General features: G+C 39.0%; 4 protein-coding genes across 5 annotated transcripts; 2 read left to right on the top strand and 2 right to left on the bottom strand.

The window, feature by feature from the left end:
- The first annotated feature begins 961 nt into the window (after nt 1-961).
- On the top strand, nt 962-5,269 carry akirin2 (akirin 2). Its single transcript, XM_085770580.1, has 5 exons — nt 962-1,362; nt 2,432-2,566; nt 3,447-3,596; nt 3,697-3,768; nt 4,613-5,269. The coding sequence occupies exons 1-5, from the start codon at nt 1,191-1,193 to the stop codon at nt 4,621-4,623; spliced, it is 540 nt and encodes a 179-aa protein (XP_085626706.1). The 5' UTR covers nt 962-1,190; the 3' UTR covers nt 4,624-5,269.
- An 801-nt stretch (nt 5,270-6,070) lies between these two features.
- On the top strand, nt 6,071-12,734 carry rars2 (arginyl-tRNA synthetase 2, mitochondrial). Its single transcript, XM_085771053.1, has 20 exons — nt 6,071-6,237; nt 6,371-6,444; nt 6,558-6,660; nt 7,107-7,190; nt 7,281-7,381; nt 7,477-7,532; nt 7,724-7,807; nt 7,893-7,969; nt 8,109-8,267; nt 8,401-8,507; nt 8,777-8,872; nt 9,028-9,088; nt 9,506-9,582; nt 9,729-9,853; nt 10,377-10,444; nt 10,540-10,649; nt 11,774-11,869; nt 12,015-12,089; nt 12,212-12,275; nt 12,555-12,734. The coding sequence occupies exons 1-20, from the start codon at nt 6,202-6,204 to the stop codon at nt 12,639-12,641; spliced, it is 1,740 nt and encodes a 579-aa protein (XP_085627179.1). The 5' UTR covers nt 6,071-6,201; the 3' UTR covers nt 12,642-12,734.
- A 2,385-nt stretch (nt 12,735-15,119) lies between these two features.
- Nucleotides 15,120-21,402, bottom strand: slc35a1 (solute carrier family 35 member A1). Its single transcript, XM_085771054.1, has 9 exons — nt 21,385-21,402; nt 21,177-21,256; nt 19,933-20,113; nt 18,763-18,922; nt 18,277-18,429; nt 18,105-18,171; nt 16,852-17,028; nt 16,616-16,750; nt 15,120-15,701 (listed from the first exon to the last, which is right to left on the bottom strand). Exons 2-9 carry the CDS (start codon nt 21,181-21,183, stop codon nt 15,568-15,570), a joined length of 1,014 nt encoding a protein of 337 aa, XP_085627180.1. The 5' UTR covers nt 21,184-21,256; nt 21,385-21,402; the 3' UTR covers nt 15,120-15,567.
- A 1,925-nt stretch (nt 21,403-23,327) lies between these two features.
- On the bottom strand, nt 23,328-26,750 carry LOC146961468 (protein yippee-like 5). 2 transcript variants are annotated; one of them, XM_085771051.1, is made up of 3 exons: nt 26,555-26,750; nt 24,915-25,081; nt 23,328-24,242 (listed from the first exon to the last, which is right to left on the bottom strand). In XM_085771051.1, the coding sequence occupies exons 2-3, from the start codon at nt 25,053-25,055 to the stop codon at nt 24,021-24,023; spliced, it is 363 nt and encodes a 120-aa protein (XP_085627177.1). In that variant the 5' UTR covers nt 25,056-25,081; nt 26,555-26,750; the 3' UTR covers nt 23,328-24,020. The 2 variants fall into 2 exon arrangements, with proteins under 2 accessions (XP_085627177.1, XP_085627178.1); XM_085771052.1 differs by having other exon boundaries at nt 26,560-26,726.
- Nucleotides 26,751-27,559: the final 809 nt, after the last annotated feature.

Below are 27,559 nucleotides of genomic sequence, written 5' to 3'. Positions count from 1 at the left end.
TGGAAATTATTAACTGATAAAATATTCAGCAAATAGATCAATGAATAACACTAATGATAGCAGATATTTCCTATAGCCTGTAGCATGTCCATGTTATTTATGCTGAATTCAAATAGGTTCAGCTTGACACTGGAGCATAAAAACACAATTTTTATTGTACTATCATTGATAGGCTATATGTGGTGTTTTGCTTGATTGTCTTGAGAACAAGTTTTCATTAATTATGTGAATCCTCCTCCAGTTTTGTACAGTTTAAAATATGTCTGGGGTGGTAGCCTAGGCCTACTAGTTTCAGACTTGGGGTGAGGCGGGGTTGATTCAGATCAAAAACAAGCTGTAGCTACACAGAGTTATACATAATACATAACAGGAGTAGAGCATTGATCCTGTAGCCTCATCAATAACATTTCAACAGAGAAATTACATTAATTAGCCAAATACTGCCCCCCCACCCCTTTGTATTTTACATTTTAGCCGTCACTGACTCTGATATGTGTAGGTAGCCTAATAGTTGTATTCCTGAAAATGAAAACCTTAGCAATGTGCAATATTTAAATAAAGTTTTGTAGTTTTTGGTCCAAACAGACAAAAGACCAAACTATTAACATAAAACGAATACGTTTGCTTACAAAAAAAAAGACTTCCTAACTTTGCCGTTGTTTTGGGCGTTTTGTTACTGTACACAAAACAAATTTAAAAAGAGGGGACTTTTTCTGGGTTTCTGGGAAATGTAGTTTCTCAAGCTTATAAAACGATGGACGTGATTGAGACTAAAAACTACAACTACCAGCACGACATCGTTCTGCTGCGCATGCCCAGTAACTGATGACATGTAACGAGTCGGAATTAAAGGTACTCCTTCCAACCGTTGCGGTTTGGTTTTCCGATAAGAAGTAGCGCAGGAGAAATCTGCAATCATCTGATTTTACACAGGCTTTACTTAACATTTTATCCTTGAATTTAGCTCACAATATATTCGATAACTTAATCCCGGTGAGATTTCTCGGCACAAAACAACGAGAGACGGAAAAAAAGTGCGTATTTGTTAACATCCCGGAATAGCATTAGCAGCATTAGCATTAGCAGCAGGCACCGGGGCCCCGAGTCTGTGACTTTCCCAGTTTAACAGGGAGTTTATTAAGGTTTTGATTTTTTTTAGATTTTCTTTTAAGACATTTTTTGGTACCGTAATGGCTTGCGGAGCTACTCTGAAGAGGACCATGGACTTTGATCCGCTTATGAGCCAGGCTTCTCCCAAGAGGAGGAGGTGCGCCGCGGTCATGTCTCCGGTGTCTTCCCCACAGAAGTACCTGCGTATGGAGCCCTCACCTTTCGGGGAAGTGTCGTCCAGACTCACCACAGGTAATGGATTTAAAACCATATTTGAAAATAATGTATATGTGTGTGTAAAATCCTGTCTTTCTTAATCGTATGAGCTGTTTTTCTTTCTTATCCGTGAGCTAGCATTAGCATCTCCCCCCCAGTGTGTACTGGAATTTTTCATGTGGGTCAAACAAAGATCAATAGAAAATGTGTCCACTTTAAATAAGCCATGTTGCTGTTAATGGGTTTTTTCTAAGTTATACTCATATACTATTGGTCATTTGAAATATTATTACTACCAATTGTGAACTCGGCAGGCCCTGTAGCATTTAAAAAAAACTTGATTTAGCATCTTAACTGACCTTATATAGACCTAAGCTTATATACAAACATACCAATTCTCGTAAACATAATCCCGTGCGAGAAACCCTCCCCGTTGGGACTAAGAGTACAAAACAAATAAACAACCAAAAAGATTCAATGCTGCGGAAGTGTAACATCAATGGGCAAGTCAGACAGGCTGACTAGAGAAAGCACTGAGATAACATTATGATTAATTACAGATTTAACTTCTTCACAAAGGGAAACCACATTCTTCTGTATGTGTCAGAACAAATACACATTTTTGCTAGCTGAAGTAGAGACTTCAAATGTAGCAGTGAGCGGATTGGGTTTTATGAATGTGTTGTAGATTTTGTCAAAAATGGAGGACCAGAAATCAACTAGGGAGGGACAGGACCAGTGACTCTGGGTTAGGCCCTGTTGAATATTAATGAAATAATTTTTTGGCTTTTATTCGGGCACGGTAGTTTGGGGAAGTGAAGAGTTGGAATCGTAGGAACCATTACCCTTTTTTTAATGACACTGTTGTGCAATTAATGGGAGGAGATCGTGCCGCTTGTAGAGTTTGATGCTCACTAAATGGGAAGATGACTTGTTGCATCCTGTTAAATGCCACAAGTCATGACGTACATGACTATACATTGGCGTGGCCAACAAAAATGATCAAATCTGTGAGTTGTGGAGTGGGTTTTCTTTTCATACCAGTGTAGCAACTGTATTGGAGGTGTCAGGTGTTCAATTCAGCAAATGTTTTTCTTTGTTTCAGAGCAAATTCTACACAACATCAAACAGGAATACAAGCGGCTGCAGAAACGACGACACCTGGACAGTGCTTTCCAGCAGGCGGACGGCTGCTGTCCTCTGGACCTGCAGAACATTCACAGTGGATCTGTCCATCCAGGTAACATCACATATGCCATAAAATGAAGATGTTAACTAGTTTTTAAATGTTCCTCAACCTCATATTTAAGTTAATAATGTAAAGGGTTAAGTAAGATGCTATCTGCTATAATAAGGAATAGTGGATTACCATCACAAAACTTGAGAATGTGGTTCATGTACCATCAGTAACAAGCATATTGTGACTGACTTGTTCACTTCAGTGTAACATCTATAAGTCAACGATGGCGCATGTTTTTAAGAGACACATTTACATTCAGAGTGGCTATTTTAACACACTATTTATTCAGTCTGATGGTGACTTATCATTTGACATGTCATTTGTTAGTCCATCGTCTTTGATGTCAATAAGCTGGTATTGACTTTCTGATTTTTCTGTTTTAATGTTTGAATTGCACAACCGTAGGAATTCCCAGAGCTTTAGCCAAACGCCACAAAGGAAGAATAGTAGACATGGAAAAACCCCCTGGGCTTTCACTTTCTTTTATTATAGAGCTTTTTTTTTATTCATCCCACTTTGTGGAAAAGTAGTATTGGCTGACGCTCCAGCAGAGCGTGTTCATACAGTCAGGTATTGCAGGGATTTCTCCACGGTGGTTACTGTATTCTGTGCTTTTAGTATAAAGATCCCAGGCATGTTTGTGGTACTGGGTTGTATAAATATGAGATTTGATTTAATACTCTGAAGAGTGAAGAGGGAAAACGTTAGGTTCAGATTTAAGTACAAAGACATCTGCCTTTCCAATATTTGACTGACATTTTCCAGCACACACAGCCCATCTGTCATCCATAAGGAACCTACTTCATGTGCAATTCAGATTTCTTGCTCTGCTTTTGCTGTGTTTAAATAATCAACCATGGTGTATTTATTTTCCTGACAGGTACATCCTCAGGTGCCTCTTCTCCCACCAGGAAAGAGCAGCCTTTATTTTCCCTCAAGCAAGTTGGAATGATCTGTGAAAGACTACTGAAGGAGCGAGAGGACAAAATCCGTGAAGAGTACGATGAGATACTGACGACAAAGCTTGCAGGTATGTTAAACAAACAAACAAAAAAAAAAACATGTTGGAGAAAACAATTTGTAACAAGTAATTCATGCTGAGTAACTCTTATTCGTTTTTCTTCCAACAGAGCAGTATGATGCTTTCGTCAAGTTCACACATGACCAACTGATGCGAAGGTTTGGAGAACAGCCTGCCAGCTGTGAGTATATTTATTAATGTCAAACACTTGTTGCCCATTAATTTTGTCTATGAATTTACCCTGCGCAGGTTTGTCTATTTAGTCGTCAGGGTTTATGACACATTCCTAATAATGAGTTGTCACATGTACATGGGAACATTTTCACAGTAACTGCCAAAGACAATATTTGCATAGCTGGGTCCTGTGTTTCATCGAGCTACATCCCCAGTTACGAAGAAGCCAGTGTGTTTATTTACATTTTGCACAGCAGACCTGTAGCTGGCTGTCAGAGATGGGAGGACACTTAACCGTCTGATATGACACTACATTTCTTTAGTATGCTGTAAGAATTCAGTGTATTCACTTTACCTAGTCGTTGTCATGAGGCTGTCAACAGGTTGCTAGTCCATCAAATGGCTGACGGAGAGAGGACAGACAAAGAAGTTGACAATTAACCTTTCCTCAACTCAACTCAAACTTTATTTATAAAGCACTTTAAAAACAACCGAAGTTGACAAAAGTGCCGTACAGATCAATAAAATATTCTATTATTAAAATACCATAAAATACATAAGTGCAATAGAATACAAACTATATGGTATTTTTTTTTAAATACTATGAAATGCATAAGTAAGGTGCAATATATGTCTCAGGACTCTGGGAAGAAATCTTCATAGAGCGGCCCCAACTCACATTCATAAAGCTGTTTAATCCAATCAAGTTGAGCACTGTTTTGAATTTGAGATCCTACAACGCTGACTTTCCCTTTAACATAGGAGAGATGAAAGAAGATTTTCTTAGGAGGGCACTTTAAAGCTAACCCCTGGTATTATTGTTAATATTAACTCTTTGTTCTCCTTCACAGATGTTTCCTGAGTGTCGGCTTTGGATGTCGGGGAATACCATTAGCTGCAAGCTACTCCGAGGACTGAGTGGATCTAGTTGGACTTTTCTCCTAGCTGTGCCATATCGCCGCTATGTGGACTTACTGCCTCAGGCATCAGTTAGTGGCATCCACGTTTGCTGTGTCTACCAGAGTTAGGAGAGCTTCCTGCTGCCAACGTGTATGAGGACTTTCTGTGACTCTACCAGTGGCCTCTTAACCGCCGTGTCAATATTTATTTGGCTTTGTTCTGATGCCTTCATAAAAGGCTGACTGCTACCACACAGTTAGCCTTCTGATTTTATTTTGTTTTTAAGTCCGATTTAGTTATTTCACAGAGGGTTGTTAGTCGTGCAGCTTCTCTTTATGTACATTATGAAAAAGGGATTGGACATTAAGAGGTGGGCAAACCAAGCCCAACTTCAGACTGGACTTGAGAAACAAAATTCTTTTTTTTTTTTTTTAAATATTGTTTTAAAACTGTACTGGTGATTACTGCTATTACATTTGTATACACTGTATTTTTTATTTTTTGCTTGACTTTTGTTTATTGTACCAAAATTTCTTGATTTTTATTTGCTGTAGGTATCAAGGGGCTTTGATTCAAGAAAAGTGAAACGAATAAAGTGTTTAAGCAAATGTTTGTTTGCCATGTTTTTCTTTTCTTTCTTTTTTTTGGGGTAATATCGTTGCAGTCACACACAGTAACAGTTGCCATCATTTAGCTAATAACATCTGTTAATGAGATATGCTGTCAGTTCAGTGCTATTTTAATATTGTATATCTATTTTTATTAGTGGTGTTAAAAAATGACAAACTATTATAAAGTATAGAAGTCTTGTTCAAGAAATAAGGTCCTCGTGAATAATATTCTGACATCAACAGCAGGGAATGAATGATGGATGATTTAAATTTAGATTTAAATTTAGAACCTTGTTCTAGCATTGCACATTAAAAGTAAATTGTGTTTCAGTATTTCGTAGCTCTTTTTCTTTCTTTTCTTTTTTTTTTTTTACAAACACAAATGTGTTCAACACGTATGAAATGAATTTAGAAACTTTTCGGAACAATTAGAACTTTAAGATTTGGTGCCTAACAACGGTTGTCGGGGCACCCTTTGTTCCTGCTTGTTGCCAGGGAAACGCGTCACAGTCGTCATAAACCGGCATTCACTTGTACTGCGGGGTTTCAGAGTTAAAGCTAAATAAATGATAAACAATGATGTTTTTCGACTGGTAGTAACTGTATCTACTCGAATGGTTAGTTGTATATTTGTGCATATTCAATATCAGGGGAAAATGTTTAAGAGTTTGACCATGTCCGGGTGATTCATTGTCCGCACGTCGAATATTCCCCGTCGGGAGTCGCCAACAACATAATCAAACGAACCCTTTTCTGGACGATGACGTTGTTTGGGAATGAGGCCTGTGATTGGGCGAACCGACCGGAAGCGGCGTGTCTAAGCAGGAAGCACGTTAGCCAAAATCAGACTGAATGGACGTATGTAGGATAGAAATGTCTAGTTTTGTGTAATTTTTAATTATTATGTTGGGTCTGCACTTTTAGGAAACATGGCGTGTTTTTTCAGAAGAAGAATTGCAGCGATGGTAATGAAGTGTGAAGTCTTGAAAATGAAAGAGACGCCTGCTGATAATGCTAATACACTTTGACCCTGGGATAAGTCAAAACAACTTGTCTTGTTTGACATGTTTTATCGTGTGTGTGTGTGTTTATGTGTAGTTGGGTAAGACGCTGCAGCAGTCTGAGGATGCCTTGATACCAGCTTTGTCAGCGGTTCCGGTCTTTAAAAAACAGTTAAGTGTGTTTTGTTTATAGTAAATCTGCTGCTACTTTGAGTCAGATTGCTCCACTGGTGTTTGTCTTTCACCAGTTTGTTAGAGCTCTCTGGTCTTGTTCTCCTCCTCAGGAAGACAGCTGACTTCAAACTGCCCATCAGCACTTTACGAGCCAAAGGGATTTTACCATCAAGTGGGGACATTCAGCTGCAGACAGAGAACCTGGCCTCTCAGGTAAGAGACAGATCACATTGGACATATGGATAAAGGCAGCAACAGATAATGTAGAAGTATGCACTCTTTGGCATGTGGTTACGCTTATACAAACTGCATTGGACCTTCCTGAAGTATTTGATGTGTCTACTGTCGGTCTTGGTCTATCTAAATCTAAATACTTCAGGAACAGGGAGACATCATCAAATGTCTTGTTTTGTTCAAAATGGAGAGGCTTATACCAGAGCCTTAAATTGCACTGAGGATAAATAAATGATTGTAAACTATGCTTATGTAGATTGGTCTCCTGTTTTTGAGTAACTAACTACTTCAAGGTCTACTATACATTTGGTTATGCAGTGTATTTTTATAGATGTGCTAAGTGTTCACATTGCTGACTCACTAAGAGATGACCCCATTAGGCAAAAGCTTTGTTTTTAATTGGTTATTCATGTTGAATCTTGCAGTTGAAGCTCGACAGTGTGGTGGAAGACGTATCCGCTGATCGTGGAGCGATCAACTTTACTGTTAATCGGAAGCTTCTTGTGCAGGTTCGTGAAGTTTTACTCCCACAGTGATAAACTAAAAGTCCAAATTGCTTCCGATGTTTTTCATAATATTTCTGCTTTGACTGTTTTTAGAAACTCTTGGAACCTGTTGGACGGCAGGAGGATGACAGATTTGGGTTAAATAGTGAACTTTTTAATTCTCTCAAGAGAGGAACAACACTCATAGAATACAGGTTTGTTTATGTATTTTTTTCATGTTATATCACTTTATACTTATAATTTTACACAGATATTTGAAAGAGGGATTTAATGTGTTTGTATGATGCAGCTCTCCAAATATTGCCAAAAAATTCCACGCTGGACACTTGCGGTCTACAATTATTGGTGAGTTATGCAATGAGTAAATTTATAATTTACATTTAATATGAATTGGAGCCTTATTTATAAATAAACTAGGCCAACATCACCAATGGTATATAATTCAAATGACAAGAAGAAAGTACTGAAATGCTAAATATATTGTTTGAAACAGTGTCGCCACTTGTTTGTTAAAACAGTATAAACTCGATGTCCAGGTAACTTCATTGCCAACCTAAAGCAGTCACTTGGATACAACGTAATTCGAATGAACTACCTCGGAGACTGGGGTATGCAGTTTGGTGAGTAAATTACGTATATGCAGAATATTCAACACATGTCAGTTTCACAAAATCCTAAATACTAGTTGTTCCTCTTGGATTTCAGGCTTACTTGGAGCAGGGTTTGGCCAGTTTGGGTGTCAGGAGAAATTAAAACAGAATCCATTACAGCATTTGTTTGAGGTGAGTTTGCATATAAAAACAGCTGGCTAAAAAGTGCCATCCTGCCCATATCAATTTCAGTAGAGTTTTAATGGTCTAAATGCTGTAAACGGGCCAGCCTGCATTTTTTGTGAATGATTCATACATTTATGTCTTGCAGGTCTATGTTCAAGTGAACAAGGAAGCAGAGCACAATGAGGACATGAAGCTGGCTGCCAGAGACTTCTTTAGACAGCTGGAACAGCGTGAGAGCCAGGCTATGTCGTTATGGCAACAGTTCAGAGACATCACAGTGCACGAGTATCAACAAGTTTACAAGGTACAACCAGATAAATACGGCATTGTGGTCAAGATTTAAAAATCTCTAAAGTGCAAACTTGACGTGAGAAATAGAAAATATAATTTCAATTTTCATTTGAACTCTTAATTGACTGAAAATCTAATCTTTCCAGCGGTTAGGAGTTCACTTTGATGTTTACTCCGGGGAGTCTAATCACCAAGATCAAGCCCAAGAAGTGGTGCAGCAGCTGCAGAGTCGAGGCCTGTTGAAAACCTCTGAGTATGTGACAGTATGAGATGGTTTCTGCTCAGCCAGAAGTTCAGTCAGATACACCCAGTTTACAGCTCACAAGACTAGGAAGTTTACTTACATTTGTGTAGATGTTTTTTTTTTTTTTTTTGCAAGATAAGACGACTTGATTTATTTTTTATCTTTTAAGTGTTAAGATTTTAGAATACAACTTTTTTTTTGCTATAAAAAAATCTTCATATCATACTTAAAAAAAACCCTGAGTCTACCTTCACTGAAGTTCAATGATGTTTTGACAGGAAAGGAACCGGTGTGGTGGATCTTTCCCCTGCTGGAGACATGAGCAGCGTCTGTACGGTGCTACGCAGCGACGGCACGACTCTCTACATCACCAGGTCAGTATATGCACTACTAGTCAATACTAGTAATAATTAGCACTGGTAGAGTCATAACATTTGCAACAAAACATAGAAATGTACAGCTGCACCTACACTTTTAGAGGTGATCTTGGCAACATCGGCCTCTTTGTAAATTTTCTCTCTCTTTCCAGAGATATTGCTGCAGCAATTGAGCGACAACAAACGTACGACTTTGATGAGATGATTTATGTGGTAAGGACGCATTCAAGCACAACACAAAGAATAGTAACAGTTTTAACAGCAGTAGTAGCATTTGCAGTCAGCTCTAATCTTGCAACACGTAACAAGATTTTTTATGATGAAAATTTAGTGGCACAAAATGAGATATTTGTATTTTTTACAAAAGCTAAGTGGATATGTGGAGACTGTTTAAAAACAGTCTGTGTTATTGCTTTAAATTGGAGTTTACAATGGTGATGATGATGTCAGTCCTGCCATCCTCGTTTTCCCTCTTTAGACTTTTGTTTATATGGGAATTTGGAGACAGTCATAGAAAACATAAAATCCATTTTATGTTTTTTTTTTTTTTTCCATTTACACTCTCCCACTGCTCATCATGACACTTTTTAATCAGTTTCCTGTTTCTGTATCTGTTTTTTTCATTTTCAGACGGATAAAGGTCAATCAAATCACTTCAGCCAGTTGTTCCAGATCCTGTTCGCTATGGGACACTCTTGGGCCGACAGGTAGCAGGAAAAACACAACACACAATGTTTTATACACAATTTGCTGCTAACTTAAAGTAAATATTTAAATTCTTGTGCCTGAGATATTTTGATGCTTTGGTGTTGACATTTTTTACTTCAGTAAGTGATATATTGACTGGTTGCAGGTGTCGGCATGTGCCGTTTGGCCTGGTGCAGGGTATGAAGACGCGGACCGGTGAGGTGGTGTTTCTGGAGGACGTGCTGGATGAAGCTCGGTCCAGGATGTTGGACAACATGAAACAGTCAAAAAGTACAGTCTGTCACACATATTAGGCAGTTATTTAGCGATATAGTATTGTATTATAGTGTAATATAGTTACCTCAACATTTTAACGTTATACGAGTTTGTAAAAGGAACAAAAACATTGATTTTTCCTCTCTCTCCTTTGCATTTTAGTGTAAAACCTTCTTTAAGCCACAAGTATTAGTAAGCAATATGCAAATATATGATATATTTGTCATTCTAAGAGTTTATAATGTTCAGTTAGAGTGTGAGTGTGCCAGTCTGCTGCTGTGGAGCCAAGTGGGATTTTCTAATTACACCTCAACGCAGCAAGATGGCGCTCTTCTCCCACTGCAGCATTTATCATACAAGTGAGCTAGTTGAGTAACATTACAAATTCATCCTGCACATCCTGCATTTTAAAAGGGACGATATAAATACAATGATAGAAAATATTAATTGTAGAACAGATGTTAGAGACCTAGTGTGGGAATAATAAGTGTGTATGTGTGGGGAAAAAAGGTGACACCAGTGCTCACTCTTTCCACAGCAACAAAGGAGATGGACAACCCAGAGGTCACAGCAGAGACAGTAGGAATTGGTGCCCTAATTGTCCAGGTAAATGATCACAACAAATTTTTAAAAACTTTGCCACACTCTAATATTCACCCACTCACATTTCTCATTCATGTTCTCCTCTAACTTTGTTTCAGGACTTCAAAGGTCCTCTGCAATCAGACTATAAGTTTGACTGGGACAGGATGCTGCAGGCTCAGGGAGACACAGGCGTCTTCCTCCAGTACACACACGCTCGACTCTGCAGGTTTGTGTTTTTGTTGTGTAGTGCCACTTAAGCAATGTTGGCAGCAAATTATTTCCATTATCAATAGCTCATAAAAAAGATTGGAAAAAATGTGGTAAATGTTCTGCATATTATTCTATGGCTCAAGGTCTTATTTTGTATGTTACAACAGCACAAAACTTTCTATTTGTTATTGGAAGGGATGTTTATCAGCTCTGATTTCCAGAGACAGATTTTATAAGATGTTAAATTATATTGAGTAGTTCATAGCAGCCACATTAAATCTCTGATGGAAGTGTTACTGAGATTCCCTAAAAGCAGAAATACCAAAGTTAAGAAGAAAAAAAACTCTTCACTTGTTATGATTCTGTCTGATAAAAGTAAAGTATTTTACAGACAGGCCTGTGTTTCCTCTAAGCTCTCACAAAAGGAGGTGCTTGTGTTCGAACTGAAACAGGTTTTTTTTCGTTCCTCATGTTCACATTGGTTGCTGGGAGATGAATTATGTTTCCTCAACTTGTTTCCGTAATTTGAGAACAAAATGAGTGAATGCAAGAGTTAATGTGAGGTATTACTTCTACCAAACGTGTCTTTTTAGGATGAAATTCCCTCTTTGTTTAAGCCCAGTCGGCGTTTCTGTGATGGGGACAGTAACATCGAACAGGAATTTTAACGGAAGAAGAAAACATACCAGATAATGATCTCTCTTCTCAGTGTTGACCAACAATGAATGAACAAGCAGAACCTGCTTCAGCGTTCACATTACCACACAGCTATTGTTGACCAGATTATCATACAATATGTTAGCTGCTGGGCTGGTTATAACTATAAATTACTACTCAATCTTACATCACCAATGTCTATTTTCAACACCTCACTTCACTGATTTCAGTTACTAAATCTCCTTTAGTGTTGGTTAAGTGTTTGTTTGCAATAAAAAAAGAATACACATCCATTAATCCAGTTATTATTTGCATAGGTCTTGTGGGAATTACTTGTGTTCAAGATTAAAAGTCAATGAAACAAGATACCACAACTAGATGCATTTTACTCTCTCTTATCTTTACACAACAAGATTAAAAGAAGAGAGGCAACAAGTCTTATGAGGAAGTTAATGGTTAATGGAGATCTTAATGTTACTTTAGTTTAATGCGGAGGAACGAGGGCATAGAGGCAGCTGCGTTCGACCCGTCCCTTCTTCTTGAGCAGTCCAGTATCACCATCCTGCAGCACCTCCTTCGGTAAGCAGAATATTTATATTTATACAGACACGTTATCATATGATTCGTTTATACCTTGTGAAATGCGAGACTATGTCCATGTTAAATCAATGTTTGCTTTTCATGCAAGATAGAAAAATATGTTCCTCCCCCTAATTGTTCGCAGCTACGATGAGGTGTTGTACCAGTCGGCTCAGGATCTGCAACCCAAACACCTGGTCAACTTTCTGTTGAAGTTGTGGTAAGGAACAGGATGTTTGTCCTAAGGGACTGGGTGGTTCAGTGTTTACCTGGTACATCACAGGAGGAACTGTTGGTAGAGGTGGTAATTTGACAGTGTGTTAACGGTGATCTCTCTCCCAGCCATCTGATTGCGTCGGCGCACAGGGAGCTGCCAGTGAAAGGAAGCCCTCAGGATGTCGCACAGGTGAAAAGAAAAACACCCGCATGTTTATTTTATTATACATAGTGGTGCACACACTGGCATGACCATAGCCAGTATTTTAATATTGTAGTCCAGGTCAACTCATTGTATTTGCTGGCAACATTTCTGTTTAGAGATGGTCACAGGTTACAATTTCACTACAGATTTAAAATTTAGGTTGCTAATAAGGTTCGTAAACTAGCTAGTTTGCAATGTGAAAATACGTTTATATATTTTTTTTCTAATGTATAATTACTTGTCTCATTTTCTGAATGTCAACAGGCAAGGTTAAGACTGTTCAGTAAAGCCTGCTCAGTCCTGGCCAACGGGATGAAGATCCTCGGCATCACAGCTGTTGATAAAATGTGAAACTCAAAGATTGTTCATCATTGTTTTGTCTCTGCTGCAGGTACCATACAGTTATAGTTAATTTATATTGTAAATAAGGAGCCTTAAATTTTTTTAAATAAAATAAAATAATCTTCCTTAATTGAATTCAGTATTTGCCTTTTCTTCTATTATCTCAGGTAGTTTCCACTCACGTAGATTGCGACTGTGTGACGTTACTTCTGTCCGTCTCTTCATTTTGCATGTTGATATTAAGGGTAACGACATACCACAGTGGTAGGTGTGCTGTCATGGTCAGATTGTTAAAAATGAGTCAAGACTGGTTTGGTGTAACTCAGTGTGGTGGAGCAGATTATGGCAAGAATCGTTCACTTGGTGATACAAGCATGAAATACTTTTGAAGGGTCACTCTTTTTGGAAAAAGGCGCTGGCCACTCCAAAAAATTCAATATGGTGGCCATTTTTCAAGATGGCTTCCGGGTATTGTACCAATATGTCCAAAATCAGCAAAAGTCAAAAGTAGTTCATGGGTCTTTCATTACATTGTTACAAGTATTGTTTTTGTTATTGTTATAACAGCTATGTGAAATGTTGTACTGGGGCATGCAAGATGGCCGCCATGAAACTAACTGGAAACAACTCATGATGAAACATAGAAACATAGTTTTTGGTTCTATACATTGGTTTGGTGGGATTTAGATTACAATAGACCTATTTGTTTTATTGTCAGAGCATAACGTAGTAGGTGGAGGAAAGCTGATATTGTTTATATTTATGGGATGTTGGCATGTCGGAATAGCAGTATTCCGGATTGGTGGTATGTCTAAATGGTGGCATGTAACCCGATGTAACCGGTCTGATTTGTTTTCGCAGTCCGCCCCTGCTCCGTTATAGCAGCCAGCCAAACTTTTATGTGGCGGGAGGACAGGCTGTACCACTGGTCCTGCTGCATACCCGATGCTGTGCGGCACACCCTAATGCTGTGCAACTTACCTGATGCTGTGCGACACACCTGAACTCTTTTTAAAAATGTTTTATTGGAATAGTTCCACAGCCAACGTAGCGCTAGATTGAGCCGAGCCTGAGGCCAACATCACACGCATCAGTGTGCCGTTGTTGCCTTCTCTTTCGGCCAACAGCTCCATTCTCCCTTGTTTGCATGACACATAACTAGAGCCTAATGCAGCCTGTGTGTTACAAACCGGGATCAGCAACAACGACGATGGCACCAGTAACAGCAACGGCTCCATCAACAATTCCTTTATGTGTGTATTATTATGTGCTGGGACCCTATTTGTACTGTTGACAAAGTTTGGTGCTGTTCTGAGCAGTATTTGTGGCTATGAGTGGCTTTTTTGATCGTGGTTGGCTCGTGGAGAAATAGACAGCACTATTTTTGCTTTTGTGTGGTCTGTTCTGAAGTCGATTAGTTTGCGGTCGTCAAAGTTGATCTCTCGAGGTGGGGGTGGGTTTACTCAGTGTTAGACCATGTGTTAAAGTTACGCCTGAATACAGTATCCCTTTAACCTTTTTTCTACTACTTCAATGAGTTTAGAAACACTTTGAGGTAGAGAAACTACATCGTGTTGCTTTAATGTCTACAGTTTTTTTCGCCTCCGTGTTAGTCGATTTCAGTGTAGGCTATAACATTTATTTGGCATATGTTTTTGTGTAAAAACAGGTCAAAGAAATAATGAAAAATCATAAATTGACCTTTTCCAAACAAACAAACCAAAGAGGGTACATTTTTAGTCTCAACTTTAAAGACAACAGGACAAGAAGCTACTTCAACTGCTGTCAAATATAAATACATTGAATTTTTCCAATACCACACAACTGTGCCAATGGTCAGATGATTGTTTAGTTGCTACAGTGTGACGAGTGGTTTACAACACAACGATTGAATGTTCGATAAGCCGTGTCCCCATGGTTAGGGCTGGGCCGTGAAGGGTCCATTGTTCAGAAAAAACTTGAGCAGCAGGTGCTTAAAACAGCTGCAGTTCACACACACAGGTAGACAAAGGCAGGTTTCTTACTACTCACGTGAAAACTGTCAATAGCACAAGCTATTTATATATACACAAATATATGTGTGTATGTATATACTATACTGCATATATACCATCTTACTTTGTTAATGTTATATTACCAGAGACGTTATTACTCATTTCAATCTTAAGGGCAATTGATAAAATTATCAAATAAATTGAGTCAAAACGACAGTACTTTACTATGAGGTGTCAAAGTGAGTAAACCTTGTGAGTCCAGTGATTTAGCTCTAATGTTTTTGTTTTTACTTACCACCCCATATAAACTGCTTAAGCATTTGGAACAATCCAAAACTTGATCAAAAAACAGCCTATGCTTAGTTACAAGTAGTAAACTATGATTGGACAGGCTGTTTTTGAGGGAGACAGCCTGTTCAATAAAACAGCCGTTCTACAGCATTGGTAGGGTTGGGTGTATACTCTAAGAAAAAAATAAAAACCCTGACTTCTGTTTGTCACACATTTCCATTCAATTTAATAAAATATTTAAAATTACCTTTAAAGCAATACCTGGCACAGATCTGATACAAATAATAATAATAAAAGACACTTAAGAGATATATTTTTTAACATAATCACATTGTGCAAAAAGTTGTCATCCTTTAAAATATGTTCTGAGATTAGGGCACATTCAGAATCAGCATGTGATATGGATATAAGACACTCACATTGCACAGTTTAAAACATACAGTTACTAAATGGGGAAAAAAAAAAAAAAAAAAGTCAGAAAATTCATCTCACCAGTCCCTTGTGTGGGCTAGATTGATTAACCACAGACACAGCCCAACCGAGAGTTCATTTGAAAAAGATTGGCTCCCTAATCCTTCCAGTGCAGGAGCTCTTTTTATGTCCCTGGAAAACCTCAACGTACACCTACAGTAGTCCAAGAGGTCAGCCACTCACACAGTGATCAGTTTCTGTTTCAACTCCTTATCTGCGTCTTGTCGGCTCAGTTTTGATGTGTCCTGCTTTGGAAGTCCATATAGGTAGATGGAGATGCACACGAGGAGCGCGCCAGAGGCAAATGTGATTGCTGCACAGACGGGGTAGAAGGCAAAACATCATCATCAGCATCATGGTTAGCCAACAGGAAATGCAAAGTACCATTCATGTTCTGCTTTGAATCTTTACAGAAAATGTAACACCTAGTCCTTTGCTTTTGCTTTACATATACATTACATTTCATTTCAGATCACTATAAACCTTTTCAGAATTGGTACACTTACAACTTGTACGTCGCTTTGGACAAAAGCATCTAACAAAAGAATTAAATGTAAATGTTATCGTGAAAAAGCAATAATAATGCTATTTTCTAAAACTTCACTAAAACTTTCATTATGTATTTGTAAACGGACTCTTGTATTTAAAGCAGAAGTAAGCGATCTGGTCGTTTTGGCTAATGCTGCATTCGAGGCCGGCTTTTGAAACCGTAAATTACAGCTTCAAGTCACAACTTACGACTCTGTAGCGTTCCAGGCAACCCACTTGTGTTTTTCCGACCTGTTTTACCGGTGAAAGTCACTATAACGGCCACTCGTAACTTCCGACCCGTGAACTCGTACCAGATCAAACTGGTACGACTTCACAGGTCGGAAAAACACGAGTTACGAGTTGCCTTGAACGCACCATAACAGTCCTCGTCCCTACGTCACCACATTCACGGCGTCCCTTGGCTGCACACACAGCCCTGAATGCCGTTCTCTCTCCTCATTGGATAAAAACTGTAGGATACGATAAATGTTTTCTCCTCGGCTCAGAGCAGAGCAGAGTGACTGACAGACCCGTGTTTCAGTCCAAACACTCTATGTAAGTGATTGCTGTCGGAAGATATAACTATTTAAGACTTATATTAACACAAATATATCACTTACTTCTGCTTTAAAATGCGCAAACACGGAAGTCATGAGCCACAACACAATACCAACAATGTGGTGATGAGAAACTTACTGATCTGTAGCCCAAACAAAAGGACAGATGCCACAGTCGAGATAACAATGGCAGCAGCGGCCGAGAAGCCCTTCATGATATTGTCTGTGTACTTCACCACCACCGACGTGTACAAACCTCCCACACTGGCTAGAACTGGCAACACAAAAAAGGTCAATGTCATTTGATATATTGTGGAAAAAATGACATTAAATATAGAAGAAAAAAAAAAAAATCCCAGGTTGTATTGTACTTACACACGACAAAGCACACCCAGGGAGTGTACCCAAAAAAGAAGCCTTTTTCCAGGACTTTTTCACCATCAGTCACGTAAACACCCAATAGCGTGACCACGATGCCGGACAGGTACATCTGTATGTTCCTTACCCACAGGGATGTGTCAGAGCTCTTCAGTACCTTTTCAAAGTACACACCTTAACCAGAATATAGACACAAAACCGTTAGGTACAAGTATGTTTTGCTGCGTATGTTAACTCATTGAGTGCCAACCACGTAATTTCTCGTTTTTCGTTCCCATGCGTTGAGTGCCAAAAACGAAATTTTTCGTTTTTTGCTTTTTTTTTAAATTATGAAAATAGACACTTTAATACACATTATATGTAAATTTGGGGACTCTACGACGAGGAGAACTGAAATAGATGACGATCAAAGTCACATGACAGCTCATGATCTGGAAGTTTTTATCATAACTCAGCTTCTGCAAACGGAGGTCTGCATGCAGATGCAGCGCAGCTGCTCCGCTGCTGCTCCGCTCTCACCCGCGAGGCTGCAGCAGCTGGGAGCTGAACCAGGAAGCTCTCAGCCGACTGTCCCGCCCGGTCTTCATCTGGAGCAACACCGTGTCCTCCCCAAAGTCCTCCCGCGGTAAAATCTGATGGTCTCTGGGCCAAAGCAGACCGGCACCACCGACCCGTACCACAGACGGACCGCGACCACCGGCGGGACCGGTGTTCGCGAGCCGCTGTGGCCGGCAGAGCCTCACGTTCCGCGGCGAGAGGCTGTGACACGGCACGGTGCGTCTGTGTTATTGCTGTTTAGTGGCGCCCCCCCCCCGCCCCCCGATGGTGGTTTTGTGAATAGAACAACAATTGTTGTGTATATTTATCTTATACGAGCCCTTTGATCCAGAAATGCGAGTGTCTGAAGAGCGACAGACACAAACAGCGCAGCTTTCATAAAAGACGCTCTATCTCCTTTTCTAGAAAAAAAGGAGGGATTTTGGTGAAACCCAGCCATGTTTAGCTTGACTTTTCTCAGGAACGGAGGCACGTAGAAACAAACGGTTTGTGGCCATTTGAAGGATAAAGTTAAACCTTTCAAATGAGCTACAGTATGTGTTGGTGGCAATAATATAGAATACACTATGGCTCTAAAATAAAAAGTCAAATATGGTCTAATTTGCCGGTACACTTGACTAAAACTTTGGAAAGGAGCGCGGCACTCAATGAGTTAAATAATGACGGATCGAAACTTTTAGTGACAATTTTACCTGCAAATCCAGAGCAAAGAACTGCAATAGCAATGGCGACGAAGCCAACAAACGGATTTTGCTCAATCTGTGGGAGAAAAAGAAAAAAAGACAAGAGGTAAATATCTCCTACTTTGAAAAGCAAAATCTGTGACATTGGTAATCACCGTAATCCAACTCATCTCATCTCTACCTGGACTTTCGTGACCTCTGCAGGCTTCCACTGTACGAGTGTCACTCCCCCGCAGAGCATGAAGACGGAGAACCACTGCAGGCGGCTGAGAGAGCGGCTCAGCATGAGGACTGTGCACAAGGCCGTGCATGGGATCTTCAGCTGGTAGGTGACCTACACAAGGGAACAAAGGTTTACCAGCTACTCATGTGTTCACCTACTTCTGAAGAGAAGAGAAGGTGGACTGAGCACACAGATGATGGAGGTATGCGTTTTACTGAATGTATCCTAGTTTTTTAGCTTTTTCAGCTTCTCCAATGTGAGGACTTCACGTCTTGTCTACTTTATTCCATTGGAGATTAATTGTTTTTGGATTGTTCCTTAGTCAAAATTATTTATTTCTATGATTCATTGGTGAAACATCTAGTATTAATTTGTCTTCCTGATGCACACTGTTTACAGTCACCACCATAACAGTCTGTGGGGGCGTGGCATCAAGTTTCATACCTGATATACCGCTGCATCGAGGTTACTCAAGGCAAGAAAGGCCATGTTATTTTGCACGGCATACACGACAGAGGGGACGCTCAGCTTCAGCAGCTCCTTCGGGCTGAAGAACACATGTTCCATGATGGCGTTCTTCAGTCTGGTGGGGCTTCCCGTTTCTCTGGGAGAGAAGACATAAAAACAAACCGATAAAGAAGAGGAAGTGCTGATAGATATAAATTCCATCTGCAATTGTTTGGCTGTCAGCTTGTCAGTCACTTCATACACTGGGGAGTCCACTGAGCTATAAAAATGTAAATAAACTACAGTGTATGAAAGGTGCCAGTAAAATGTGATTGATTGAAATGTTCCAGTATGAGCAGAACTTGGTCCTCATCAATTATCATATTTCATAATCATAAGGATTTGCTGTGGTGACAACTAACTAAAAGTTTACCATTGGAGCTTTTGAATTTGTCACATTGAGATTTTATAATTAGGTACTGGTTTCTGACATTTAATGCACTTAATGACTGAGGGACATAATCATCATAACAGGCAGAATAATCAGTGGTGAAGATGATAATTTCACACTGTCCCTGTCTGCAGCTTCCTCAAGTAAAATATTATGAATCAACAAATTTGGTCACATTCTTAAGGCCTGCACATACTCTGCAAGAACAGAGAAATTTGTTCATGTTCTCAAGGTGGCAAGAACAAAGTTAGTTCTGGCCAGGACATTTCATACTTCACGTGAAACTCAAGTGCAGAAGTTCACACAATAGTTGTCAGACACCATACAAGAAAAAAGTTCTGTCCAGATGTTGTGTCAAGAACCAGCTGCAAGAAAAGAAAGACATCATTCTTTTCTTGCAGCCGTGGGAGACTGCACACATTTCTCTGTTCTTGTGGAGTACGTACAGGCCTTTTTTGGTTAGTTAAACAAAGAGAATTTGAAGATGCCACATTGAGATTTGATGAATAGGTACTGCTTTCTGACATTAAATTAATACACTTTATGATTGAGGGACAAAATCATCATAACAGGCAGAATAATCAGTGATGAAGATGATAATTTCACACAATTTGTCCCTGCCTGTGGCTTCCTCAAATGAATCAACACATTACTGCTTCCGGTGGGATGGCAGTAAACGCAGTTCAGTTCAGTTCAGTTCAGTCCAGAGCACTTACTTGGCCAGCATCCCCAGACTCAGTATCAACTTAATGACCTCGGTGATGCACACTGCCGTGGTGGAGAAGTACAGGTCTCCGGATGAGATTGTCCTCGTGTAGCGCAGGGCCACAGTGTAGGTAGCAGCCACCAGAGTCATCACTGTCAGGCAGTACAGCTTGAAAAACACACTCACGTTTTCTGTTCGGGGGGACAAAAAGTTTGGTTTAGTTCATTTTCATTAGTTTATTAAAACCCCCATTAGCTTTTGCAAAGCAGCAGCTATTCTTCCTGGGGTCTTTTCATTTTCATGAGTGACTAAAGACACAGTATACCGGTACTTAATAAATACAAATACACACCTGAGAAGAACACTAAATATCTGAATGAACTGTATAGCTCTCGATGCCTCACAAAGGCAAAGAAAATCCTCAAAGACACAACACACCCTGGCCACTGTCGGTTTGAGCTACTCCCCTCTGGCAGGAGATACAGGACAATTAAAGCCACCACAAACAGATTTAAGAACAGTTTTTACCCCAAAGCAGTGACTGCACTTAACACTGAGTAATGATGAGTGGTCAATGTGTGTTTTATGCTTTTTTATTTTTTTTTTCTGAATGTTTTTATGAAATTTTGCACTGCAGGAGATGCACTTTTAATTTCGTTGTTGTGGAAATGACAATGACAATAAACGTATCTATCTATCTATCTATCTATCTATCTATCTATCTATCTATCTATCTATCTATCTATCTATCTATCTATCTATCTATCAAGCTCCTACATTGAATCATCACAAAACATTTACTGTACATCCTGTCACACAAAGATGCCATGACACTGAGAACAGGTATTTACAAGTTATCTGTTTTAGAGTAAATACCTATCTCTTCCATAGATAGTATTTAAATTGGAACCATATTATAAATGATAATGCAACAGTGCAGACAAGTACAGTAAAGTAAAAAGGCGACCACAGTTAAAACTTAAAAACAGTCATAATAACGGCCCTGCCTGGACGGGTGGATCATCATCATGTGCATGCACGCGACCGACGTGATTCCATATCTAACGGTTACAAACGCCGTTGTCTTTGAATGTAAATGACACGTCACTAGCTGCACGGCATTCTCGAACGATGCTCGGTCGTTCTTTTCTGACGGTTCGATCTGACTCTTTAACGGCCAGAAACGGACAGTTATTAGCCGCTTCTAGCTCGCTAACGTGTCGCCGCCGTTGCCATGATGACTGACATACTTACCGGCCATTGTTGCTCCGGTTTGTTTGCGTCCGCGTCCCACAGAAGTCTGTTATTCCGCTAGCGCTATCTGCCATGAAAGCCTACACACACACACACACACACGCACAGACACACACACGCATAAACACTAGTGATGATGACTGAGGAATGTGATCGGACCTGAAACTACTAATGACACGACTAGTGCGATTTGGAGTTTCCTCCCCACCGTCATTCCGCCTCCATTTCCCACAATGCAGCGGGAATCGATGAACTCAAAGAGTGGTGGGTTTGTTTTCTACACCTCAACCAGGGGTATAGGCGGGTGCATATATGAAAAAAAAAACACCTAACCCAAAAAAAATTCTAACAAAAGGTTTCTCAGCTGTTTTTTATAGTATTAGATGTCCTTAATAACATATTAAAAGTTTACCAAAGGTGTCATTTTCAAGATGGCATCCAAGATGGATAGGAAGCCTGGGGAGACACCAGAGGTGAATAGGGTAAAAATTTTAAACTAACAGATATCACCATGAAACTTCCCAAGTTTATCACTTACATTAAGACAAATATTTTTTGTATTACAAGTTTTGTCAAATTGTATGTTTAAATATGTAAATTAGGCAATATCTCATTAAATATGCGCTAATTTGCATACATTTCCAGAACCGAAAACTGAGCAATGGATAAAGCTACTTTCAAAATTCTTGTTTTATTTAGTTGACATACCAGAGGTTTTTACAGAGGGGATTTTGGATATCTCTTTTTATCACTCTGTAAATGAGAAAATACTGTCACCAGCCTTAAAAATTCAAATATCGCCATGTTTTTAGGAGTAAAATGTTGTATAAATCAGGCTATGAATGATATATCAACAAACCCCTCTGTAAAAACCTTCAGAATATAGAAAGTGATCAAACTGGAAGGTTTGGTGTCTGTAAGTGCTGCTGAAGTGGAGATTTTGGGCTCAGAGTCTGAGGAAAAACTCATTTTGAGAAAACATGTAGGTAAAATTCCATGTAAATTGTACTCATCTAATACTATAAAAAACAGCAGAGAAACCTTTTGTTAGAATTTTTTTGGGGTCAAGTCATATTTGCACCTGACTAGTAGGCTACTCGCATCCCTAGTGGTACTTGGTGTAATAGGTACTTCAAGGACAATTCCAGGCAAATTCAACTTGGAGCTATGGTTTCCTAATATTTTAGGTCTAAAAGAAGGAATCTGAAGATTTTCTTTTTAATTCCTCCTGTTTTGCAGTAGTTCTGTCTGTCCCCGCATCGCCACAGCAGCTATAATGGGACTGGACGGATCTTAGGCTTAGGTTGTTTACATCCAAGAAATCGCGTCAACCTCACTTTTTGCGCGAGACTTCACGAGACTTTGTGTTACAGCTCTTTTTTTACAAACATGTCGGCTTTCTTTATGTAAACAAACCTCAAGGTGTATTTTTCAATAGACATCTGACATTGTCTGTCAAAAAAAAAAGTGATTTTGTGGGATGTAACAGCTGTCTGCTGCTGTGGCGATGCGGGGACAGACAGGAGACATTAAAAAGATAATAAAAATCTTCATATTCATTCTTTTAAACCTAAAATATTAGGAAGCTATAGCCCCAGGTTGAATTTGCCTGAAATTGTCCTTTAAAATGATAAAATAGCTACCATTTTACAAAATCACCTTTACAGACATTTATAATTTTTCTAAAATTGTTACTGGAGCCATTGTTATTGGCTAAACTGTTGAGTTTAGCCAATAACGATGTATGCAATATTATATTTTTGCATGTCATGCAGCCCTAACAAGAAAGCCTTTCTCTGTTATTGTAGTTAATGATACACACAACAAATCTCATGTTGAGTGTTATTAAAATGACAACTACAGTCTGAGAAAAAGGAAAACCCTGTCCTTCAGGAGAAAATAGCAACAGAGCAATAATAAAACTTTAGAAACCTACAGACACAAAGCATATGTGTAGAAGTATCAGAGAGGTCAAATCAGGTAACACTCTCTCCAGCTCATCAGAGAAATAAGAAATATCTTGAAGCTGTGATATAATCCATAGCAACAGTCTTGTAAGTATTTCATAAGTAAAATTGCCTTTGTTAAAGTTAATTTGTATGATAATGTAAACATGGACAGACATAAGAAAAAACAGACTCACTTCATTGATATTGTTTGAATGTATTTATTTTTGACAAAAAACAAATGACCCCCTTCTTAGTCTCTATTCTTTCATTCAGGTGCAGCCAAAATTAAAGAAAGGTAACTTAATATACAGTATTGAAATAATAATAATAATAAAAAAAATTAAAAAATCACACTTAACACTTTCTGGAAACAGAATATTTTCCAGCACATTTGCTCAGACACTCTCTCTTTAAGAAAAAAACGATTTCATTTAATTAAGTCACACCCAACATTCCCGCCTTCAGCGCCAGCGTTCATCACTGCTGGGGTTTTTTGGGTACTTAAAACTTGCATAATAATCATCTATCTGTCTGAGCTTCTTGTCGGGACACAGGAGCGAATCCTCTCCCTCTGACAGCGGCCACAGTCCCCCCCGCCGCCAACACAATTTAACAAACATCACAGCCTGTTGGGCGCAGATGGAAGATGCAGGTGGTTTTAAATGGGTAGAGGAGCAATGGTTATTTCCCTTCCTAGGATAAAACGTTTTAAACTTATGGGAAAAACATCCACCACTTCTAATTTAAATACCCCACAAACAGCCAGCCTGTGATATTATTTTGGTGTAGCTCTAGTCACAAATGGCACACTGTCTATGCATGTCCATGCGCTGCTGCTGGAGGAAAAGCTGTAGTTTGCATGGAATGAGCATCGCAACTGCAACGGAGGTGAAACTCAGGAGTTCTCGGAGGGAACGTGCTCAAAGCCTTCGCTCTCCCTCACCAGCGCCCTCTCCAGGATGACGCGGCCCTCCTTGTAGCGCTGGCTCTCCTCCGTGGCGAACTCATACATCCAGCCCAGCTTGCTGTTGCAGTTCTTACAGCTGACATCCCGCACCATGTGTCTTCCCGTCAGCATGACTCTGTCTTGGACCTCGCTGTGTTGCAGATTCACCACCTGAAGGGGGTAGCACATGGTAACCCTTTAATCTACAGGCCGCTAATTACATGATAATGTCAAGAAATAGCCAAGAAATAACAATTAATTGCGTCGTAATGTCAAGAAATAGCCTAGAAATAACACTTAATTTCATATTCATAGCAAAAGATTACACATGCTTTTCATGGCTTGTTGTTAGTCTTTGCAATTGATTGATATTTCTGAGCAATCAATTGTTATTTCTTGGCTAAATTTCTCGACATTACTATGAAACTGACCGTAATTTCTAGGCTATTTCTAGACATTATTACGCAATAAAGTGTTATTTGACATTATCACGTAATTCGAGGCCTGTAAATTTAAGTTACTTAACATTTTAATGTCAAAATTTTAGGTTTCCCATACAATTTCCAGCAAGAACATTAAAACTGCACAGATACTATACAAAGAATAATTTTCTCCCTAACAATATACAAAAAAATGTTTAAGGAATGAGAGGGGAGATATGAGCAAAGAGGGAAACTTAACTTAATACAACCAAGTATAAATACAACATTAAAAAGCACATATATCTCTGTGACTGGGGTGAAGTTGTGGATTAGCCTGCCACAATGGAAACAACTACAATCAAGTGTTTTACTACATGATGACAGGTTTTTTTCCCCCACCAGATTTAAGGAGTTCAGATACCTTGTTGAACAGGAAAGCTCGGCCCGTGGCCCCGGTGAAGCGCGTGGAGATGAGCTCAGCTCGGTTGGTCAGGATGGTGTCACAGTTGGCGCAGGAGAAGAGGCGAGTCCCACCGATGTGATCCAAGAAGATACGCCCCATTTCACCGACCACCAGGTAAAAACAACCTGCAGCGAGGGAAAGGAAGGAAGCAATCCTGCTGGATCAGGGGTGTCAAACAAAAGGCCCACCAGAGGGTCCAATCCGTGTTAAAAATCACATAGAAGCCAGAAGGGGCATAATATTGTTGAAATTGCAAGTTTTTTTCTCAAGAAATTTTAGGTTGATCATAACATGTTTTGTAAAAGGAGGGTTAATTTGCTCTAAAACAAAGGAAATACTTAGAGTTCTCCTTGTTTATAGGTGATTATACTATTATTTCAGTGGTCTGGCCCACTTGAGATCAAATTGCGCTGTATGTGGCCCCTGAACTAAAAATGAGTTTGACACCCCTGTGTTAGATGATAATGCATTGATGATGTATTTTCTATTACTGTGGGAAATATCACACTATACACAATAAGACAGTATCAATTAGTCAGAGAGATTTTGCTGGACTATTTAGTGTTGCAGTGACAACTTTAATATTTAGAGTAATGTTGCATAATCAAAGAGCAGGTCTGACTTGTTCTGTCACTTGTTGTTAACACAATGATGATGATATAAAATTGTATTTGAAAAGGGAGAGTTTTATTCAGACTTTTTTTTCAGTGTATTTTCTAAAAGCTCTGACATTTTTGGGTTGAGTTTGATGGGAAAAAATGAGAGACCTCAGTCTCAGTCTCTCTGTGGAAAATCAGTGGTCAAAGTGACGTACTGTATTTTGTGTTCACATTTTTAACACCTAGCTAAGCTATGCTGGATGACTCTGCATTACTCCTCACTCTGCACCAAAATTTAACATTAGGGCTCAATCATTTAGGCTGGCCAATTAATCGGCCATACACTGAACAAAAATAACAATCAACTACAAAAAATAAGTAAAATCAGCTTTGTTGATATTAAATAACATTGATAAATAACATTCAGTAAGTCATCAACAATTGTGTCCAACCTTTGCTAACTGTAGCTTCTTCAATGTTAAGATTTTTACTGCTTTTCTTCTGATTGATATGTTTATAAATTGATTATCCTAATATGTGGTGGTTTTGGTTTGTCATTCAGAGAGAAAAATAATCAATATCATTAGGCTACATTTCCATAGGGTCAGGTTAATCGATACTGAAAGTAATAGCTATTAGTTGCAGTCCTACTAACCTCCTGTAACAATTTAAAAGGGGCTCATTTTCTTTCTATACTGGGTTGCAAATGAAATATTTACGACTGATAGCACTCGGATAACGGATTTTCTTTAGGACGCACCTGAACGCATCATCAGGCCTGGTGCGTTAATAACAACGATTAAAAAAAAAACAAACTACTCGACAAAATCAGACAGTGATTTAACCTCCCGTCATAAACGAACACGACTAAAGGTTTCAATAAAGATTATTAAAAATAAATAAAGGTTAAACAGGTTCGCCACGAGCACACAGAGGACAACAGCTAACGACCACCGGGGGCAAATAGTAAAGGGTTAAAATCAGGTCTTATTTTCTCACCAAACGTTTGTTGAGGTCGAAGATCTTTACGAAGAAACACCGACGTTTCTCACCAAAGTGTTTTTATCCGTCGTTTGGTCTTAATTGTCGAAATAATTGAACAAAAAGTCGCTTTTTTCCGTCTGTTGTTATTGTTGTGGTCCAACTCGGAGCAGCTGATGTGAATGTGAAGAGATGAGGACGACGACTTCCGCTCAGGGCTTTCAAAATAAACCTCCACTGACTGAAAACAATAAAACATTACAGGAGAATTTTATTTATTTGACGTTTTCTCATTGTTTTGTTTTCTGTGGTCCATATGATAGTTAAGAAAATTAAGAAAAGACAACACAAAGAATGGGAGGAAGTACATTGTTTAACCATAAGTTACCATTGCCATAAAAAAATACAAATTTATTTGAACTTAGACAAGTTAGACAAGTACAGAACAGTATGAGACAAGACAGAACAAAGCAAAGAACGGGGAGCAGGCATATTGAGGAGTGTTGAATTCATTGGGAATAAAAAGAAGGCAAAAAAAAAAGGATGAACAGTGTGGAGTAGTGTGTGGGGAGATCAGCTATGGATAAATTGCATAAATGTGGACCAACCAGGTGTTGTTGTAGTAGGTGATATTATCTTTAATGGTGATTCGTGAATGTTATTTTTTTCCAAATTTGAGTGTTTGGTCAGCAGATTGTCCCAGTGTTTTGGTGATAGTTTTGTTCTGCCTTTCCAATTGAGTTAAAATTATATTTTTGTCCATGGTTGTAGAGATGAGGATGAATGTTTGAAGATGTTTTGGGGTTGATAAAGAGGAGAGGTCACAAATCATACATATAAATTTAAAGCACATATGAGACAGCATTTACAAAAAGGGTCAAGATAACATGCCAGTGCATTTGAAGCCTGGATATGAACCCATTATGTGACATAGGTTTTGATAATACCGGTAATCTAGTTTCTATTACTTTTTGGCATTTAGATTCAATAAATCATGACCCAATTTAGAGATTAATTAATAAT

This window comes from Trachurus japonicus, chromosome 24 (assembly GCF_045865225.1).
Source record: "Trachurus japonicus isolate A0001 chromosome 24, Traja_1.0".
NCBI classification, from domain to species: Eukaryota; Metazoa; Chordata; class Actinopteri; order Carangiformes; family Carangidae; genus Trachurus; species Trachurus japonicus.
Note: the sequence above shows the minus strand (reverse complement) of the source record. Positions and strands in the feature narration are given on the sequence as shown.